The sequence below is a fragment of the Eleutherodactylus coqui genome, chromosome 2 (genome assembly GCF_035609145.1).
Source record: "Eleutherodactylus coqui strain aEleCoq1 chromosome 2, aEleCoq1.hap1, whole genome shotgun sequence".
Taxonomy (NCBI): domain Eukaryota; kingdom Metazoa; phylum Chordata; class Amphibia; order Anura; family Eleutherodactylidae; genus Eleutherodactylus; species Eleutherodactylus coqui.
This window is the reverse complement of record NC_089838.1, coordinates 253,876,954-253,898,794: the sequence shown is the minus strand read 5'-3', so window position 1 is coordinate 253,898,794 and position 21,841 is coordinate 253,876,954. Positions and strand designations below refer to the sequence as shown.

The following is a 21,841-nucleotide window of genomic DNA, read 5'->3' as shown; positions in this document are numbered from 1 at the left end:
TTCGTGTTTCTCTTTTTTAATCTTTTTGCCTTTTTCATGGCAGGTAAGAACACTTGATCTTCAGACATCACGACACAAAGAATTCCAGTGAAGCCGAAGGTCTGAAAGGAAATGTTTATCTTGAAAAAAAAAAAGAGATGAGACTACTTTTCTTCCGGCACCTTTTTCTGCAGGGAATTGACGTATACAGATGAGTTTCTCCTTAAGCTAAAAATCCATGTTCGTGTACCTGAAGACGTCAGACAAAAACGAGGAAGGAAGCATGGACTACCTTCTAACTGGATCGTTCCTTTCTGTGTGTTTGGGGGGATTTATCTGTGATAATATATATTTTTATAATACAAACCAAAGACTTTCCACTACTTTACAAAAAAAATCTAATTACTGGAAACATTCCACGGGTAAAACAAAATCCATGTCCTTTCAGGTAGCACTTGAAAAATGATTTCTCCTTTTCATTCCCAACAAAGTTACCGTAAATGTAAAAAAAAAAAAAAATGGTTCTGTCTAGATCCTCTACCAGCAGCTCTTGCGATAGTGATAATATCCACATGACACAATTTCTATATGGAGATTCTAGGAATTAAGCAGACCACCATGATGTCTACCATTGACCACCATGATGTCTACCATTGTATACACTCCAGTAACATTTCCATAAATGGAACTAACTTGGAATCGGGAGAGAACTATCCTTTTCAACAGTGTTGGCTACATTTCAGCGTGCCTTAGTGATATGTAGGTGTTGTACGTAATCTAAAAGTGGCAGATGTGTTTGGTATGATTCCTACCAATCTGAATGCACATAATTGTTCATAGCCTGACATAGCATATGGTATGGGAACATTTCATAACCTTTTCTTGTAGTTCCATTGAAAGTGAAATGTTAATTTTTTGTTTGTTTGAAACAAGCGATATTTTGCATACCATTCAGGACTGGATGAAGAATGTGCATCAGATGACTATCTTCAGTATCCTGTTGTGTTAGTGTATTGCTGCCAGTGGTGGCCTTTTTTTTTTTTAAATAGACTTTTTCATTGTAATCCAGGCAGAGGTTGTTATTAGAGACGAGCGAGTATACTCGCTAAGGGCAATTGCTCGATCGAGCATTGCTCTTAGCGAGTACCTGCCCGCTCGGGAGCAAAGATTCGGCTGCCGGTGGGGAGTGGCGGGGATGAGCGGGGAGGAACGGAGGGGAGATCTCTCTCTCTCCCCCTTGCTCCCCCCTGCTCATGGCCGCAACTCACCTGTCACCCGCGCCGGCAGCCAAACCTTTTCTTCCAAGCGAGGAGATACTCGCTAAGGACAATGCTCGATCGACCAATTGTCCTTAGCGAGTATGCTCGCTCATCTCTAGTTATGCTATGGTTTGAAAAAGAAAATGTTGGAGCCCAAATGTTTTCAAGGATTGTTCACTACGGTGTATATGGAGTCCTAATTCACATTAATATATTTGAATATGTTCTATATTAACTATATAGTACGTAATATATGTTTTCTATTCATAACTAAACCATGGTTGACAAAGTCGGTGTCCCATATAGTGATGACCTACTGCATCAGGTGTAAATGCAGCAGTGGCTTTTGAAGGTCGGAGAAGAGACCACAATTACATTGGTGTTGGGGGTATATGAGCCAAGATGTGATTTACAGACTGAAATGATTTCCAGATTAGCAGCGGCAAATAAAGATAATGCAGTGCAAGGTAAGATTTTCCAATATAAACTGCGTTTTGTGGAAAATTTAGATTTTATTGTTCCAGGCGGCTGGACTGGATTGCTGACACGCCACATTTTGAACTAAACAATTATTGAAAGCTGTGCCCACCTTGCAACAATTGCTTTTTGCAACCAACTATCTAAAGTGAAAACTGAAACAATGTTAAAACGAGTCCTTTGTGTCAACAGCTTCCATAACGAATCTCCCGTATGTCTTCATACTACCAGGCTACAAACAAATACTGCGTAGTCTCCTTTCATCAGTTTTTCCATTTTTATTCCCCCCCCCCCCCCCCCCCCCCTATTTTTGTAAAGTCGATGTAATTAGACAGATGGTCAAGATGACTGGAAGATCAGACTACTCCGTTTTGTAGCCTGTTACCATGGAAATGTATGGCAGCTGTAGACACAACAATAGGAGGTTTTTCATTAAAACTTTTTCAAACTTTCTTTATTTTTCATTTTAGTTATCTGGGAATTGAGGAAATTGACTTTTTTTTTTAATTGATCAATAAATTAGTGTTGTAATGAGTTGCATCACATAAGACCATAATTTTATGACGGGAAAGAAGTCTTTCTATGTTTTGTGCTTTTCATCAAGAGGGCAGTGTTTTTGTCAGGAAGCGAAGTATCACGCAAGCTGCACATCTGTGAAAGGGCTTGTCTACCTTCACATGACTTATTGCCGTGTAACTTTAAACTGCATGCATTGATTTGATTTCCTAGTTTCATCCTGTGCTTTTATGTATGTATTTATAATAGAAGACCTAGGACAGGCAGAAAAATACAGCAAGGGGGTGATGGAAATGACTCATTGGAGATTTCTACAGACTATATAACCGAACCTCAGAGCTTTAAAGCTACAGTTTTAATGAGAGAAGATCGGCGTTCGGTGGAATTGCATCAGACTTCTTATGGTATTGATGTCATTGCGTATAACTCTACCGTCATGATTATACCAAGATGCTAAATTCTACATTGTGTTGGCTTTAGGGGCCCGTACACCTTCTATAGCTGTCGGTCAAATGCTATTTCGGCTTACAGCTATTTCTCCCAGCTCTTACATATACATAATTGCTCAGTTTGGCCAAGCATTATTATGTTAACAGTAGGGACAGTGAAGAAAGCCACCAGCAGACGGATCTGGTGTTGGCTTTATCTCCAAGGGGACAGAAGGTCTGGTCATTGAAATTGAACGCAACTGATTCTTTGTTCACTTGGTATCTGTTGGGAGGGGTCGGGAGGCCCCCCCACACACATGCAAAAGTCATCCAATCCCATTGAAATACGCAGGTGTGGCCAACTTTAGATTGATCGAAGGATGATTTTTGTCCATTAATGATGATGTCATACAGAGTAAGCACTCAGTTTAATAAAGTTATATATAAGTGGTGGTCAGGGAGAGGAGAGCACAAAATGGTTAAAAATTAATTTCAGCCACAATGCTTTTCAGAAACGCTCATATGAAGGCTTGGATCTGGCACACATGTGTGAGTGGAGGAAGGAGTGTTTGTTCCACCTGTGTTTTTATTGGCCTTATGTTACATTCCATAGTGTTTCATCGGTGTGACCTCTTTGTAGTCTGATCATTGACCCTTATACAGTATAGCTTACCTTGGAAACCATTCCACCTTGTTCAATGGGCGACATAACAGGAAATATGGTTTGTTCAGACATTTGTAGTCAGGGAAATCTTGATATCCTGAGAATAGGACGTAAATAAACTTTAGGATATCCTTCATACACACTTTTTGCTGCCATTTCTTAACCCTAAAAACTCCATGAAAAAAAAGCCAGATTTTGTTTACTGGTATGTGCATTTTCGTAAAAATGTCAGAAAAAAAGCCAAACTGACAGCCGGATGCAATTGCAAAAAAAGGCACTGACCCAAGAAATGCCACCAAAAAGCACATTGTAGTGTATTTCATATTTCCCTACTGACTTACTGCCAATCTGGCCACAACTTTTTTGATGCCAAACGTGGCAAAAACACCTGGGAAAACGCTCTGGCAAAACCACACTTATAGTGGCTGTTTGCCAACCATAAATACGTTTTTTTTTTTGTTTTTTTTAAACTAATCCAGAGTTTTTAAGTTGGAAGAAATTAGTAGAAATGTGCTAGGATTCTATAAACCTACAGTAATCTACACTACAACTCATTAAAGGGCTATTCTGGAGACTAAGGCCTTGGTCAGACGAGCGGTTTTTCCACGCATGAATAGGCCCCTCGCTTGTGGAAAAGATCGGGTGAATTGTGTGGTGCGTGTTTTCCAGCTCCCATAGGAGTCTTTGAAAAACGTGCTCCAAAGATAGGACAGGTCCTCTCTTTGCGCGCACCACGGACCCTAGATGCGAGTAGCACTCGCATGTCCTATCTTTGCAAGTGCGAGTATTTTGCGCATCTAAAAAGCGTTCATGTAAAGATTTCTATAGGAACCCATTGGTTCTTTTAGAGGCACTCTTTTCACATGCCTATTCATGTGCGGAAAAAAACGCTTGTCTGACCGAGGCCTAAAAGTTTGTTTTTTCAAGCTTTCAGCCATCAGCTGGATGGTCGAGAACTGCACTGCTACGACCCTTACCAATCCTGAGAACGCTGGACCTGCGTTTATCCTATTGCTCAATGCAAGGTTGGTCTTCCTACTGCTGCAACTTTGCCATAAATGGACCACTTACTGCACATGTGCAGCCTTGGCTCCATTACTTTCAATGGGGATGACAGAGCTATCCGAGTACAAAGCTCTCTGTATTTCAGTGTGCCCACTTGAAATTAGTGGCCCATTCACTGTGATGTCAAGGGGACAGGGAGAAGCAACCCTGCATTGAAAAATAGGATGGGACACAGGTCCCCTGTTCTTGAGATTAGTGGGGTCCCAGCAGTTAAACTCCAGTGGATGAGTATAAACTTGAAAAAAAAAATTAATCTTCGGAATACCCCTTTTAATTTCAATGCACCACAAATAAGGCAAAATAAACCTGCCTTGTAGTCCATGTAATTTACTAATTAATTGAACCTTGATTTCCTTATATTATATCCACGGTGATTACAGTATTTATCCGCCTTAAATCCATATGCCTCACAAACTAGCTGCTTCTGTTATTTCTAAAAAATACCGACCATTTGGGTGATATATTGGCATGAATGAACTGCAGTGTAGGACCACATACTGTATTTTATGTATATGGGCATCTGGAGTTTGAATAATCTCTGTGCACCATCATTAATATTACTCTATACTTCGGTGTCTAAATAGCATTTCCTTCCCCAATCCCGATGATTTGCATACATCAGTGAGCATGCTTGTGCCTTAACTTTTCTTTTCTGTTACTTAGTTTGTCCTTGCCTAGTTAGGTGGCAGAATGACTGAATACAGGTGGCTGGGCATTAGAGCAAGCCTGAATTAAAGATGAGAACTGTTTCTCAACATAAGCACCTAACCTGCTGCTCTTCCTAACCCAAGGCTAATCCACACGGGTAGAGGAAGCAGTGATACATGTAATCATTCATGGTCTCCAGGCATAACACAGGGCACTTCAATGTCATCCTAAAACTCAATTCTGCAATATTGCTGTCCTTCTAAAAGTCACTTGCCACAATTTGTCTTTAGTTATGAGTAGGCAAAGGCTCTGACTTACTTAAGGTTCAGGGGAAATGCCTTCTTACGCAGGGTCTGGCTTGCTGTGGAGGTTTTATGATATCATATTGTTACTGAATTACTTTACAGTATTTGCTTGTAAATGGACATTAATTTTTCAGACACCTGTTTGCTTATATGATGGCTAGCGTCATAGCTAGCAAAATTGCTATTTACTTCGATTTGCCTAAAATAACGTGTTTTTTCTGAAAAATCCCTCCAAAGTGTTGGCTGCTAGGGTCTCCATTCTTCCTGTTAGTAGCAGGAAACACAATTACCTTTAAACAGGATGTACAGGAGGGGATATGAGTCCTCATGCTTATTGAAATGTATAGAGAACAGAGGGGAAGGAGTAGGAGGAAGGGGAGACACATACACAGATGTAGTGCAGATGTTAGCAGTGCTGTTTGTTCTCATGTATTTCTATTTGGTTCCTACATGATATGTTCATCTCTTTGCTGCAGACCATTAGAGAGCAGGATCTGTAGTTCTCTGTGCCTCAGTATATAGAACACTGCACAGTAGCAAGGCTTCTTCCACCAGTCCTGAAAGAATTTAAAATCAGGTCTACACCCTACAGAGGGGGAAAATGATGAAAAATACAGGACAGAAGTCCTATAATGGGCAGAAATAGGGTTATTACTCATGTACACCCAGCTTACTCTAAAATGTTAAGTACATTTTAAAAATGTTTTTTCGTGATTTCTGTCTTAAAATATAAAGAAAGAGCAAACTTTGATGCATACTTGCCATTTTAGATGACTTTTCAAAATGATCAATATTTCTAGCCATTATATAACTTGTATTCTGCATTTTTACTAGTTTTACCCTCTACAGGCTCCATCTCTAATTCTCAGTTCTCCCTGAGCTCATGAATGTAGACCAGCAGCTGTGGTGATGTCTCGCATACACTGCATGCATAAAGGAGATCCTGCTCCCTTATCCCTGTCGCTCATATAAAAATAAGCAGCAGCAGTATGGAAGGCTTTACAGAGAAGTACTGAGCAGTGTAGATGGGATTCCAGTAGCTATGAGACAGTAAACCCTTTTAGCTACAGCAGCATCTTTGTGTCTCTCTTTCTTGGCTCGACTTCCCTCCTTCCCCTTCCCTCTTCATAGACTTCTATGGGCAGCGTGTAATCTGATCTGTCAGTGAACTGTTAGTTTGTGGATTTTAGCAGTTTTTCAAAATGAGTGAACAATTTAGAAGGAGCAAAGGGGCCTGATAAGTGGAGAAAGAAGATTTTTTTTCTCTGATTAAGATATATTACAAAGTTTCTTGTACTTTTTGATTTAAGCCAAGTTTGCAGAAACGGTCACCCTTTAAATTTGTCATCTGAAGGTAGAAAGCCCCTCGAAGAGCTCAATGCCAATGATATGCTTTTCTTTGTATATTGAGTTGTGGCTTTGCTTTCTCCACAGTTGCACATTCCTATATGGGTTTCTGTTGACGTGCTGTCGGATGCATCGATAGATTAAGAGATACTGACTTAAAGGGGTTATACCACTAAATGAATTGGATAGAGGATAAGTATCGGACTGCTGGGGGTCTGACTACTTGGGAACCACTGCACTTTGATGATTGATCACACATGCACACCACCACTCCATTCATTTCAGTGAAACTTCCGGAGATGGCCAATTGCAAGCGACGCAGTGATCATGCCTCCATTCATTCAATTCCCAATTGTTGCTTTACAGTACAGTATAAATGCTCTAGCATTGATTTGAAGAAATGGGGCCATCCAATAGGTGGCGCTACAGCGGTATTGTTCCATCTCCTTATTTCTATTCATTCCGGGACACTCAGGAGCTCAGTAGTCTTGATCGCTGGGCGTCCCAGTGCTCAGACCCCGACTGATCAGATGCTTATCCCCGATCCTCTCAATAAGGGGATAAGTTAGTGATTAGTTTTGTAGGACAACCCCTTTAAATCTCATACACCTGGCTGTGCATGTGTCTCATGGAGTCCCTGTGTGTCCATAGGCTCTTCATATACTTTACATCCTCCTAGAAGCAATGCTTTTATGGCCCTATAATACAGTATTCAGTGGGGTATGCCACTATTCATTTTATCTATTGTTTCTGTTACAAATTGATTGCAGACCATTTTTAACCCCTTTTAGCACCCAACCTATAGCTTCTCTACTTGGAAAGAGTTAACCATTGGGCTAAAGGGTACTGCTCTTCCTTTCGGGGAAGTGTGTGATACTGCCAAACATCCACAAGGATGTGATTGTAATTCTTTGTTTGCTGCTATGTGATCTGTGGTGTCTTAGCCTTAGTTTTTCGTGTTCCATTTGTGTGGTTGTAGGGAAAAACAAGCTAAAAATAGAGTACAAGTACTTTGTCATTCCTTTTTGATTAGCTATTTAATGACTGCAAGACCTCATCTGTGCTTTAATTACCAGTTCATTTAAGCAAATGAAGCAAGCTGGCTGCAGACTTCCTGTGCGCCTTGTAACGGCATGTCTGTGTTTAAAGCAACAGCGTTGCTTATTTTGAGACAAGTGTAAATGAATGCCGTTGCGTTTGTCTTTTTAGCATACCAGATGTGAAGGTCCTGCCTGGCAGTTTGTGTGATCCATGATCGGCCTCCTTTATAGATGTGCCTGTCTATCGGCAGAAATCCCGTGTATGGGTTTTGTAGGGCATACCTAGTGGTTGGCTTTGTAAATTCGTCATTTGGCGAAGTTGGGTTAAGAAAAAGGATCTACATTTTATTTTTTCCTTGAGCAGCACCGCTGTTGTCCGTGGACTGTATTTGTTTGGTATTGCAGTTTATTTCAATTCATTAGAATGAGAATAAGCTGCAATACCTGACACAGCCCAAGGACCACAGTGGCGCTATTTCTTTTTTCCTTCAAGCCCTTTAAGTAAAATTCTGTCTGCTTTATTTATTTGTAAAGTGCGACACAATATCAAATATATTGTGACGCTATATAAATATACTGTGTGAGCGTAGTCCTTGGAGCGTTATTCTATAAAAAGGAATATCTGCTTTAAAATGCCTACTACCATACCACAAATAGAATGATTATATTGTTATTTTGTTTACTTCTACATAGTCTACAGTCAAAAAGACTGATCCAGCGCTATATCTCAATACTGGGGTCCTATATTTAAATAACAATAGCATACTTTAATAGGAAGACATAGATGTGCTACGTGATGGTGTGGTGCACAGGCTTCTAGGGGCCCCAGGACATGATTTCATTGTTGTGTTGTGGCCCCTGTAAGAGATCAAGTAAAACCCAATTGCAAAGTTGAAGAGTAGCATGCGAGAAGCAGAAATCCGCTTTCTGTATCTCTCCAAGTCCCGTGGGACCGGTGCTATGACTGAAGTAAGGAAAGTGTACTCCAAGTGGCCTCCTTCTGTTACAATACATACATGGAGCCATTGTTGGACCTGTGGTCATTCCAAGGACTCAGCGCTGACCGGTACCTAAATCTCCTGCAGATGATGAATAACTTCCTGGATGATCTACCCTTATCGTATCAGAAGGATTCCACTTTGATTATACCTTCAGTCATAGCAGCGGTTCCATGGAGATGCGAAAAGTGGATTTCTGCTTCTTACCTGCTACTCTTTAACTTTGGAATTGGGTTTTACGCTCTCTTCCAGGGGCCACAATACGAAATTGATATTCATGTTCTGGGGACCATAGATGTCCGTGCGTCATACCATTGTGTAGCACAACCATGCCTTCCCATTCAAGTGGGATTGTTATTTCAATATAGGACTCCAATAATGAGATGTAGCGCCGGATCAGTCTTTTTGACTGCTACCTGTAGCGCTTTTCGTTTCACAGTGATATTGGGCGAGACATTAAATTTGCCTATTGTAAACAGTGTTCTGTAGATCAGTGGAGGTCAAACCTTGTGAAGCGGGAAAATAATGGTGTTCTATATTTTACACCGGTATTTTGACAAATTAGAGAATCTCTATGCTCCCCTATCTCACAGGAAAAACAGGATGAGCTTTAGTAGGCCGCTTCCAGACATGCTTACTTTTACTCCGTATTTGGTCAGTGTTCTATGGACCTTTAGTACGGAGCGAACGTAAATCTGTGGGGGAAATTAACTAATCCTGGCATTCCCTGCGTTTGGCTTAGTACAATTTCCCTTGGCACACATTGCACTGACTACACGAAGAAACACACAACTCTCCATATATTCAGTGCGTCCCCAGCCACGTCTGACGTAGCATTTCTGGCATAATTTATGCCAGTTTTTGGCATAAATTAAACATAAATCTGTAGGTCTGAGACGGCCATGCCCCCAGACGAGCCCAGCCTGCTTTTTGAAAAAGCACTGGGGTGGCACAGAAAGGAAAGAATTTTTGCATAAATACCAGTTTGCACGAAAATTTGCCTTTTTTTTAATGAAGATAGTTTGTAAATGTGGCCCTATGTATCTATTTACAAGGCTGTATTATCCCAGCTCTGTCTGGACACCGCAGCTTGCTCTACTTTTTGTCATTTTTTTGTGTATTTGCATTGATTTGATATTTTCTGTTGGGCAAATATGGATCCATATTTACCAAGTAGAAAATAAAACCACTAACAGCAAATACAGATCAGATACTGATGGCATACGATTACAGACATGTTAGAATATGCTCATGTGAAACAGGCCATAGAGTGTATGGATATTTTTGCTCTCCTCCTTTGTAGACACTTATATAGCAGTTCCTGGTAGAGCAAAGTGTACTGTGACTCTAACTCCAGTAGATGGATAATTGAAGTGAAGTTTGAGTTGGTTCAGGCCCCAAAACATTGAAATATATGACATGATATTGTTTTAGCTGAGAATTGACAATGTTTCCATTTTGCTCTGTGCCTTCATCCTCAACTATAGCTTGTTGTCGGAGATTTGAATAACTTGGTCACTTAATTCTAGAAAGATTGCTACTTTTGTCGATGGGCAAGGTGCGGTATTGTAGCTTAGCTCCATTTAGGTTAGTGGTGCAAAGTTGCAGACACAACCTGCAGACGTGATTGATGATATTTCTAGACCAAAAAAAGTCATGTTTTTATGACCTCTGACAACCCTTTTAACACTTTTAGTAAATTAAAGAGGTTTTCCGGGCAATTAATATTGATGGCCAAACCTCCAGATAGGCCATCAATAATTAATTGTCGAGGACCCACCACTCTGGATCCACAGTCATCATCTGATCGCCGGCCCTGCTGGCTTCACTCCCATTGATATCAATGGGAACCGAAGCAGGTATTACACTTCGGCACTTCTGCCTCCAACAGGGGGCAGCCATGGAAACGTAATATCTGCCTTCAACTTCTGTTGATTTAAATGGAAGTGAAGCCAGCTAGAGCACTTCCTCTCCTGTCCCCCATGATATACGTCCGGTCCGTTGCACTGACAGCAGACCAGATGATCGCCGGAATACAAAGTGTTGGGTCCCTGCTGATTAACTATTGATTGCCTATCCTAGGTCATTAGTAGTTTTTACTAAGAAAACCCCTTTAATCTGCTTTCACTATATGCTGGATGGGTCTCTAAAGCAACTTTATTCTGATTTGTTTTGCAAAACGGTGTTCCTTTCTTGTGTGTGTTTAGAGGTGAAGGGTGGGGGGAGTTAAATAATTTAACTATAGAGTTCCATACTTGGAGTTTAATGGGATAGAGGTGGTTTATTTTTTAATTTATATAATGATAAAGTGTACATAGTGATATGTTAGAATATATTTCTAGATTTATGTTCTGTTATTTATGCTAACGGTAAACCCTTCTGACCTTCTTGTGCAGCTCCATTATGCTGTTTTGTAAACTATCTGTACATTGGAGGATGTTCTTTTTTTCAGATGTATGAAATTAAAATACAGATGTTATTGAGTATATTGAAATATATTGAGACCAGTCTCCCTTCATTGGAAACCATTTCTTTATTACATTTTATTTGAAAGGTTTTGAAGATATCCTTTGTATTTACCATGATCCATTCATGCCCTTAATAAAACCTTCTTTAGAAATGTAAATACTGTTGTTATGCTCTTTATTTCACCATCAAAACCCAAGTACTGTATATTCAGCTTTTTATAGAAATAACACGATTCATTCAGGAGAGACAAAAGAGAACACCCACAAGGTTCATCTGGGCTGCATAGCATCTGCGGTGTCATTGATCGAAGTGTCGGCTGGAGGAGGGACTACCTATTTCCCGTTGTCTGCTGAATCATGCAAACATGACATTGAATTAGAATGAAGGTGTACATTTGGAGACTCTTTAATAAGCTCAGGAATTGCATTGTAACTCGTTACTTAAATCTCTACCTTTCGGAAGATGGGCAATTTTTCAAAAACATCCTATTTTACATATATAGAATGTGTGTATGTGCCACCATAACTCATGAACGCCTGGAGAAATTTCAACCAAACTTGGTACATATATAACTCATCCGATTGGGACAAATTTGGTGGGGATAACACATCCCCACTACCCCTGTGTGTGTGTGTGTGTGGGGGGGGGGGGGAATGCCGGAATTGCACTATATATACACACACATATTTAAATTATTTTCGTGTCTAAGAAAAAATACACAGGCAACGCCAGGTAGTCAACAGCCCCACTACCCCTGGGGAGTGGGGGGGGGGTGGGAGTGATGCTGGAATTGAACTTGAGCAGATGGTTTTTATTTCACAGTCTTAGATTACACAGACGACCTACTCCTCCGCAAATACTAATATATTGCATGGACCTCCTGCTCATCAGATAATATCTTACACAGCCCACCTCCTCCTCAGCTCCAACTACCACACAGCTTTCCACCAGCACTGAGCCACTATGTACCACACAGAAATTAGCCCAGCAACCATTCTTATCAAAGCTGTCCAACAGGAAATCTGTGTTGCCCATAAAAACCAATCATAGTGCACCTTTCAATTTACCTCAGCAGTATAACAAGTGAAAGCTGAGCTGTGATTGGTTGCTACTGGCAACAAAAATTAAAGAGGAAGTCAGAGAGTTTTTGATTTTTAATTACATCAGTATTACACTGACCTCCTGTTCCTCAGATAATATCTTACACAGACAACAGCGTCCTCCTCAAATACTAATATTACACAGATGACCCCCTCCTCATATACCAATATATTACACAGACGACCTCCTTCTCATGCAGTAAGATATTACATAGACGACCTCCTCCTCATATAGTAATATATTACACAGACGACCTCTTCCTCCTCATATACTAATATATTAAATCAGTACTTTGTATATATACACACACACATTTCTTTCTGTGTTTAAAAATAAAATACACGGGCAACGCCGGGTAATCAGCTAGTCTAATATAAAAAAGCCTACAGGATTTTCCTTGCACCACACCTTGACCTCTTTGCCTGACCCTAGGTGGATAATTTTGGTGTCATTAGATTGGGACATCCTAACCACCGTCGTAAAATCCTTAAATTTGAGTTTGATACATTGAGTGACCTGTGAGGGCAGCCCAAAGTTGCAGTGTTAAGTCTATGGGCATGCACTGCTAGAGAAAGTAAACTGTTGCTAAGCAGCGCGACACGCCAGGAGGAGAGAGTGAGGCTGGTTTCACATGGGTGAAACCCCTGTGGATTTTAGGAGTTTTCATGTGAAAACAGCCTCGTATTACTAAGGGAATCCTCTCCTGCCCATGGGATTGAAGGATTTCTCCAGTAGTGGCAGAAGGGATTCCCCGGCCATGGCAGAGGATCGCGGGGCTCTTCCATTGCTTTCAATGGAAGGGGAGAGCGAGAGATATCTGTTTAAAATACCAAGCGACATTTTGAATAATCGCCTCACTAAGCAGATTTAGAAATTCACAACAACCATTTTTTCAAACTTGTTATGTTCGTGTAGCGAACATTGGGTCAATCTAGTATTAAAAATGCTGCCTGCACCTATCAACATGATTAAAGGGAACCTGTCACCATTTTTACACCTAATAACCCCCCTATACCACTTAAAAAGCAATCAAATGGACATTTACATAATTACTTTGCTAACCATTCGAAGGTTTTAGTTTTCCTGCATCACATGCAAATTATTATCAGCGATTAGTCTGTTGAGCACGCTGGACCGTCCGTGATCTTCCATAGACTTGTATCAGAGAGTGCTCCATACAGGGTTCTGAAGGGTCGGATTTTACTGTGTCACGTGCTCTTGACCATGTAACAGCACTGGATCGTAGGTAAGTCAAAAAAATACATCACCTGGCTCCCTTTCACATTCCCTAAAAGCACCATAACTTGGTTTATGGTGCAGGGAAGGCATGAAGGGTTTCCTTTTGAAGGGAGTCTTCCAGCAGTTTTAACTATACAAAGCTGCTGACAGCGCTATGTAGGAGCTGTGGAAAGCGATTTTGTCACAGCGCACCACCGCTGCTCACCTGCTTCCGGGGCGGCAGTCAGGCATCTCTGTTGTTCATACTCTGCATGCCTTTCCTCTATTCGCTCTCAGGCTTCTATCCATAGGTCTAGTGCATGCTCCCGTCCATTTTCTTAGAGTCAGCACACGCTCCCATTACTCGACCCCCTCTAATCCAGTTTTTGTACTTGCTGTATTAGGCATCCACCCCCTGGGACTATCTGTGCGTGTAACGGTCTGGGGACCCTGCAGGGCTGGCAACCTACTTGGTAGGGTTAAGAGTGAAAAACAGGGTTTCCCAGGTATTGCCACCTCAGCCCACCACTAAACTTGTGTGTCGTAAGGTGATCCACATCCACCTAACAGTTTTAAAGGGGCTTTCCAGGGAGAATACTATTGATGACCTATCCTCAGGATAGGTCATCAATAGCTGATCGGCTGAGGGTCCATTGCTTCGGTACTCTGACCGATCAGCTGAGTGGGCACATGCTGTCAGCACCGCAAATACACAGAGGTCAGAGCTGAAGCAGCGGAAGCCTCCGTGCTGACCTCTGTGTAGTGACCGGTGCTTGCAACTGCCGGCATGGCTCTCATTTTCTTAGAACTAGTTGAAGGAGTCTTCCTGCTGTGCTGTGTTCTATAAATTCTGCACAGAGCTGCAATTTTTGTTCTCTAACTGTAACAGACACAGAAACATAACATCATTATGGAGGACACTACAGCGTAGTGGTTAGTAGGGATGTGATTGCTTTAACTATAACATGATAAACAATCACTATTAACTGCAGGCACTATTAGATACAGTGCCTTGACAGCAGACTGGAAAGAAAGTTATGAGGAAGGAAGGCCCCTAGTGGCCAGCACCTTAAGAGGGCTTGTTTAGCTCAAAAATATCAATTTAGGTTAAGTAAACAGTTTTGCTAGTTATCATGCAAGCACAAGTTGTTTGAAAAGTTAATGACTGTTTAGGGTCAGATGTTGGTGCAGTCTCTGTGGATATTTTTTGGCAAACAAAGAAATGAATATACAACCTTTTTGCTATATTTTTCAAAAGCCATAAAAATGAACATTGATGATGATTATCCATTCAGTTGCATCCGACCCTCGGTCACTCTGTGGATCAATGTTCTCAATGCTTTCTTGTCCTTCACCGCTCCTTTCTTTCAGTTCCGCGATTGACGTGTTCGTGGTGGCCTTAATTGTATCTAGTCATCTTGTTCTTTGTTGCCCGGATCTTCTCTTTCCACTGACTTTGCCAAGCATCAGTACTGTTTCCAGTGAGTTAGCGCACATCACGTGGCCAAAAAAAGAGAGCCACTGTTTGATGATTTTGCTCTCTAGTGATATTTTCAGTTTGACGCGATATAACGCTACCTTGTTCGTTGTCATGGCGGTCCAAGGTATCCGTAGCATTCTCCTCCAGCACCATAGTTCAAACGCATCAATTTTCCTTCTGTCTGTTTTTCTGAGCATCCAACTTTCGCAAACATATGTAGTTATGGGAAAGACGATTACATTGACCAGTCTGGTTTTTGTTGGAATGCTAATATCCTTGCTTTTCCAGATCTTTTCCATTCCTTGCATTGCAATCCTACCAAGTGTAATCAGTCTCTTGATCTCAGGTCCAGTTTCCCCGTTGCAATCAATTTTGGATCCAAGGAAGATGAAATCTTGGACCGACTCAACTTCTTGGTTGTTAATTTTTATGTTTACTGTACCATTGCCCACCGTGGTCAGGACGTTTGCTTTCTTGCTGTTGAGATCCAGTCCCATGTACCTTTGCTTTTGCACTCGTTGGATAAGGTATAACAGGTCCCTTTCACTTTCCGCAAGCAGGGTGGTGTCATCTGCATATCGGAGGTTGCCGGTCTAAGATTTCATCTTCCTTGAATAGACATTACCTCTACTCAAATAACTAAATATTTGTTCTAAATAGTTGTGTATGACTAAAGCTTCTGAAATTTTCTAAAAGTCCACAAGTGAAATAAGGTTGACAGATATTTAAAAGTTTATTGCAAAAAGGGTCAAGCTAGAACCCTAGTGATTATTTGCTGTATCTGGATGCAAACAAGGATTGCTTAAAATACAAAAACTGTAAACTGTTACAGTGACCCTCATGCTTCCGGACAAAATTCTGTTCTGTGACCAGTTGGCCTTTACCGTGCCTTCTATCCATCGGTTTCTGTTCCCGTTATCTGTGGTCCAAGAGGGCCATTACAACCTTCAAACTACCTAATTCTCCACAGTACACTATATCTGCTCTCTAATTGGCCAACACTGATACATGGGCAGTGCTGGCTAATCAGAGAGCATTAGCTGGTTAGAATATTGCGTTGGCCATCTTGGATAGCCAGTAACTGCACTGGAAGGACAGCAGAGAACAACTGCAACTAATAGTTCTTGTTATCTCCATTTCTCTCCCACCCCACCCCCCTCCCTCCAGTCCAGGAGAGAATTTTGTCCTGAAATTGGAGGGGTGCTTTAAAGAGACTCTGCACACCACAGAACAGCATCATAAACTAAGTTATGGTGCTGTTTGGTGCGATAACGGGGAGCCGGGTGATGGATTTTTATTTTTTTTATACACTCCCGTTTTCCTTTTGCCATGCTGTGCCCAGTGAAGTTTATGCGCGGTCTTAAAATCTCACTCTTTTCAGACTGCTTTGTGTGTGCTCTCCTATATAAGTCTATGGAAGAGCACACACACAGCGGTTTGAAAAGAGTCAGAATTTCACACGGTGTCCGGATATCATCAGGGAAGCTGGTGGGTACAAAAATTACATCCCCCAGCTTCCCGTCACCTCACTGAACAGCACCATAACATAATATCTGTTGTGAAAGAGTCCCTGAAAATGTTACATTACATTATGCATTTCTGATAAACCAAAAATATTCTAGACCACATTTACTTCTCATATGGCTGCTTGTCTGCAGACAGCTCCATGCATTGCTCAGTGGCCCCGGCTGGTATTGCATGCTGAGTCCTGTTGAAGTAAATGGGACTCAAAATGCAATGCAAGCTGTGCCCACAGCAGAAAAACAGCTCCATCATACGCATAGGTACCGGCCCTGAGGAACAGTTGACTGCTGGGGGTCTAAAGGAATAGGTGACTGAGCAGTGATGACAGACTGTACTACAGATGAGCGGCTGGGCTCCAACACTTCTGGGTTAGCTGACTGAGCGTTGTGACAAGAACTTAGTGCTTGATAGCAACACTGGGTGATCAATAGTGCTACGGGGAAGCACACCGCAGACATATTAATGGGGTGAGAGGGGCCTGTAGGTCCCCTAACTTAGGGATTGGGTCGCGATTGCAACCCTTATAACTGCACCACTGCCTGCAATAGTAATCTGGTAATCTCACAATCAGCCTACTGCATGCCAACTCTTTGTTCTGGCTCACCCACAGACATCTAAATGCCCTTATAGGGTATATGGACAGGGGGGTCTTTAGGAGGAAACCCATTTTTTAAAGATAAAGTCCAACATTTAAAAAATCCCCTTTTGTGAAAAAAAAAGTTAAAAATAGTAATCCTAAAATCAACACAATTTTCAGGACAAATAAGACGCCACTTAATATAGTCATAATTGGGGTGTAATCACCTTTATATTTTATTAAATAACAATAATAATCTTTCTTTTTATTGCGCCAACATATTCTGCAACACTATCAAGCACAGGAGAACACAGACAAATACAACAATTACATGTGATATACAATCAGTTTAAAACAAAGGGGTGGGGGTAATACAGAAGGTACAGGGGGGGTGAGGCATGGAGGAACACAGGCAGTACGGGAGTTACATGTGGAAATCAGTTATTAGGAAGCAAACGGGGTGGGGTGGTGAGGAGGTACAGGGGTAGAGGTTATATGCGATAGGCAGGGTGAAAGATGTGGGGAGTCGTGGGAAGGGGCAGGGGGACGAGGTCAGGAAATTTGGTATGCCTCCCTGAAGAGGTGCATACGGCACGTCTCAAGTTTCGTGCATCGGGAATTGTCCGGATGCCTTGGGGTAAAGCGTTCCAGAGCATGGGTGCTGCTCTGGTGAAGTCCTGTAGGCGAGCATGTGAGGTTCATATTAGAGGGGTATTTAGCCTGAGTGTGTTAGCGGATCGGAGTGTGTGGGCTGGGTGGTGTACAGACAGAAAGGAAGTGATGTACGGTGGCACAGCACCATGGAGAGCTTTGTGGGTGAGGGTGAGGAGTTTAAATTTTGTTCTGCAGTGATTTTATCTGCATTTCTCTCCAAACAAATAAATTAAATGCTAATATTTATGTACACAAAACTGTACCTAAAGCAAGTAAAACTCTGTCCCAAAACCAACATTGCCCACTACTGCTACCTCAGTATACAAATTGACAATTGGAACTCTAATTAAATCCATATACACTGCTCAAAAAAAATTAAGAAAAAACTTCAGCATCACCATATAACCCCAAGTCTTGTGAACTTCAGGGCTATCAATCTGCCAGAATAGAAATCATAAGGGATTGTGAATCAAATTCACCAGCTTTGGTACAAATGGGCGACAACAAGAGCCTTGGTGAGGAAACAGCAAGACAACGCCCAAAAAGGGAATAATTTTGCGGGTGTTGCTTACAGACAATTCCTCTCTGTTCCTCTCTAGCATGAAGTGCTATCTGCAGCTAATCGGGTTGCACAGGTAATCCTGCTCCTTCAAGATGGCTCATCCCTACCTGCTGTCCGAAGAAGGTTTGTGGTGTCTCCCAGCACAGTCTCAACAGCAGGGAGCAGCTACCCATGGATTGTTACTCAAGGAGAGCTGGATGGGGTCGTAGAAGGGCATTAACCCAGCATCAGTATTTGCTACTTTGTGTAAGGAGAAGCACTGCAAAGCCCTACAAAATAACCTCCTGGTCTTCGTGTTCCTGACCAAAATATCAGAAATGGACTCCCTGAGGGTGGCATGAAGACCCAGCATCCTGTAGTGGGACCTGTACTCGCAAGCCAGCACCATACACCTCGATTGGCATTTGCTGGAGAAAACCAGAATTGGCAGCTCCGCCATTGGTGCCGTGTTCTCTTCACAGATGAGAGCAGGTTCACACTGAGCACATATGACAGACATGAGTCTGGAGACATGGGGGTTCATCAAGATCTGATGTGTCATTAAGCGCTCCCTTAATTTTTTTGAACAAAAGTGTTTCGTTAAAGGGGTTGTCCTGCAGATAAAGATATTTTTTTTTCTGCAGATGCCACCTGCAAATCAAAGCGATTAAAAGATACACTAAAACCCCTTTCTAAGCACTTTCCGCTTACCTTAATAAGCTTTTTCTTTACTTAGTAAAAAGTCTGTTCAAAGATGCCGCCGCGGGTCTTCTCCCATGGTGCACCGCGGGTCTCCCCTTCTGCCTTTTCTCCCCTTCTGCCATTTCACCCTTTCTCCCCTGACACATACTTTTCAGGCCCCGATGATGTGTCTGTGCCTCTCGTCCAGCAGCAGCGTCAGGCAACACTCACTCCGCTCTGGTATTGGAAACCAGGAAGTGAGTGTACTGCGCATGCGCCGACTGGCGGCGCGCGTCCCCTGCAAGGCTTCCAGAAGGAGCGCAGTCCCGGATTTCTTGTCGTAACCAGGAGCGACAGAGGAGCAACACAGGGGGGGGGCACCCCTACAGGTAAGTCAATAACTTCTGTTTGCATCATTTTCCATGCACAATGTATGGAAATGGGCAAACAGAAGTAATGACATGCAATGCTTCTGGCCGGACAACCCCTTTAAGTTATTTGAGCAGCGTTTCTGGAGACATCTCTTCTCCTCTGCAGAAGGTAACGTGATTGCTAGTCCGTACCTATTTTTATTTTCTGTTTTCATGCTACTACCTGAGCTACGTAATTGAGGGCTATGTCTGCTATTTCTAATACCATGATTTACAAATTATAGTCCTCTGCAGCCCGTAATATCAGGTATTATAGATGGCACGTATACAGAAAGAGGGCAGTAGTGAAATGAGTTGAAAGAGAGGCCTGAAATGAAGTAACTCTTGATAATTAAGCCTTTTTTTATCTCTCACAAAGTAGTATGCAGAAAAGAGTTCTAGCTAATGAAGCTTTAGAAAAGACCTTTAGGGATCATAGACGTTTCGTTACAAAATGGCCCTATATAGATAATTCCATTTATCAGCGCTCTAAGCGCCGGAGAATGTTCCACCAAAGGAATGTAGACTTTTTTCCTTCTCTGTAATCTTCATTCAGCATAAACATTTACTGCACATATCATTTACTACTTAATCCTTTGTGTGTGATCTATATATTTCTAATTTATTTTATTGCCTCCTCATTTCTAAGCTTCTTTCTTTGCTGAGATTTACGAACTATTAGAAAACTTAGCATGGACCTTCTAAATTAGGATTTAAAGAGATATTGCTAAAATTGACTTTCATAATCATTACCTATCCACAGGATAGGTGATAAAAGTATGATTGATGGAGGTCTCACCGGTGAGAACCCTGCCAATCCCAAGAACAGGGGTTCCTCTATCCCCCCTGTACTCCTTACCGCACCCATTGCAGTAGGAGGAGATTGAATGGAGTCGTAGTCAAGAATGCATGGTGCTGCTCTATTCATCTTTAATGGTATGGCTGGGGATAGCTGAGCGTTTGTACTCTATTACTGCACACACAACTACTAATGGGAAGAGAATTAGGAATGACACTGTGTGAGGCAATTGCCAGCAAGGCAACCAGTTAGGCTACAATTTATTTTGGGGTTCATACGGACCAATTGTCAGTGTTGAGACTCATTGTACTCTACGATTCGGCTTTTTTTGCCCTTCCTTGTTAATGTCTTTAATTAATCTGCCTTTTAATAAGGAAAAACATATTTTGGATATGTGCATATAGGATTTGTATTGACTTTGTACAGTTAGCTGAGTTGCCAGTCTTAGGGTAGATGAAAGTCTGGGGGGAATTTTTTTTGAGCCTGCACTCAAAAAAAAAACTATATATATTACACTGACAGTCTGTGTATATTCTGATCATACAGAAAGCAGCAAGATAGCAGCATATCCATATAACAAATACAGCACCAGAACTAAGCTTAGTGCATAGATAAAGCACTAGAATAAAAGGTCTTAACATAAATACAGCACCAGAACTAAGCCTAGTACATAGATAAAGCACTAGACCAAAAGGTCTTAACATAAATACAGCACCAGAACTAAGCTTAGTGCATAGATAAAGCACTAAAACAAAAGGTCTTAACATAAATACAGCACCAGTACTAAGTTTAGTACATAGATAAAGCACTAGACCAAAATATATTAACAAAAATACAACACCAGAACCAAATTCATAAACACAGCAAGAACCAACCTCGGCACATTGATACAATACCAGTACCAAGCTCCTAACATAAATACAGTAGCAGAATTAATCGATTGTGTTGTGGGAGCACCCTGGAGCATCAGCAGGAGGAGAGCCAGAGCCTGAAAGAGGATGATTCATGCAGCTCTACAAGGTGCTGCTGCACAGATGAAGATGATCATCTGCCTGAGCAAACCTAACAATGAAGATTGCACCCAACCTGCATCCACCTGGTGCCCCCTCTACAACTGGTGGCTGGCACCTTGTGCGACCACACAGGTTGCACGTAGCTAAGGCCGGTCATGTTAGACTGTAGTGTGAGGCACTTCTCTAGCGGGGGAATTTTCCCTGCCATTAGGGAGAGCTATCTGCTCTTTAATCCTATTTACACAGTTATCAATTAACATGGATTTTCCCTGCGGCTTGAAACAAAGTAAGCAACTGGCAATATATTCATATAGTATATTTATATGGTTCCTTGCTGTTTGCGTTTCTGCTTTGCTGTTTTGTGGTATGTCCTTGGGAGCTTGTTATTCATGGTGAATCTATTTAGTGTGCATTGACTTGTGATTTCTAACTATTCTCAATGAACATTTAATTTAATATAATTTATTCTTGTTCTAAGGATTTAGCTCAGTGATGTTCGTTCCCATTACCTGATTAAACCTCGTGTTTGAGAACATCACATTACTAGGAAAAGATAATTAAGGATGATCTATCATGTGACAGAGAAATACAAAAACCTTTTATTTGAAAACAGGTCTTTCTTGTGTCTCTTTGTGAATGCTTTATATA

General features: G+C 41.6%; 1 protein-coding gene across 1 annotated transcript in view; it reads left to right on the top strand.

Moving 5' to 3' along the window:
• FAM174B (family with sequence similarity 174 member B) overlaps window positions 1-11,352 on the top strand; it is a 66,664-nt gene extending 55,312 nt beyond the window's left edge. The window contains exon 3 of the mRNA XM_066592827.1: window positions 44-11,352. Within this exon, the coding sequence (XP_066448924.1) occupies window positions 44-47 (4 nt within the window). The 3' untranslated portion in view covers window positions 48-11,352. The remainder of the gene's footprint in view (window positions 1-43) is intronic.
• Window positions 11,353-21,841: the final 10,489 nt, after the last annotated feature.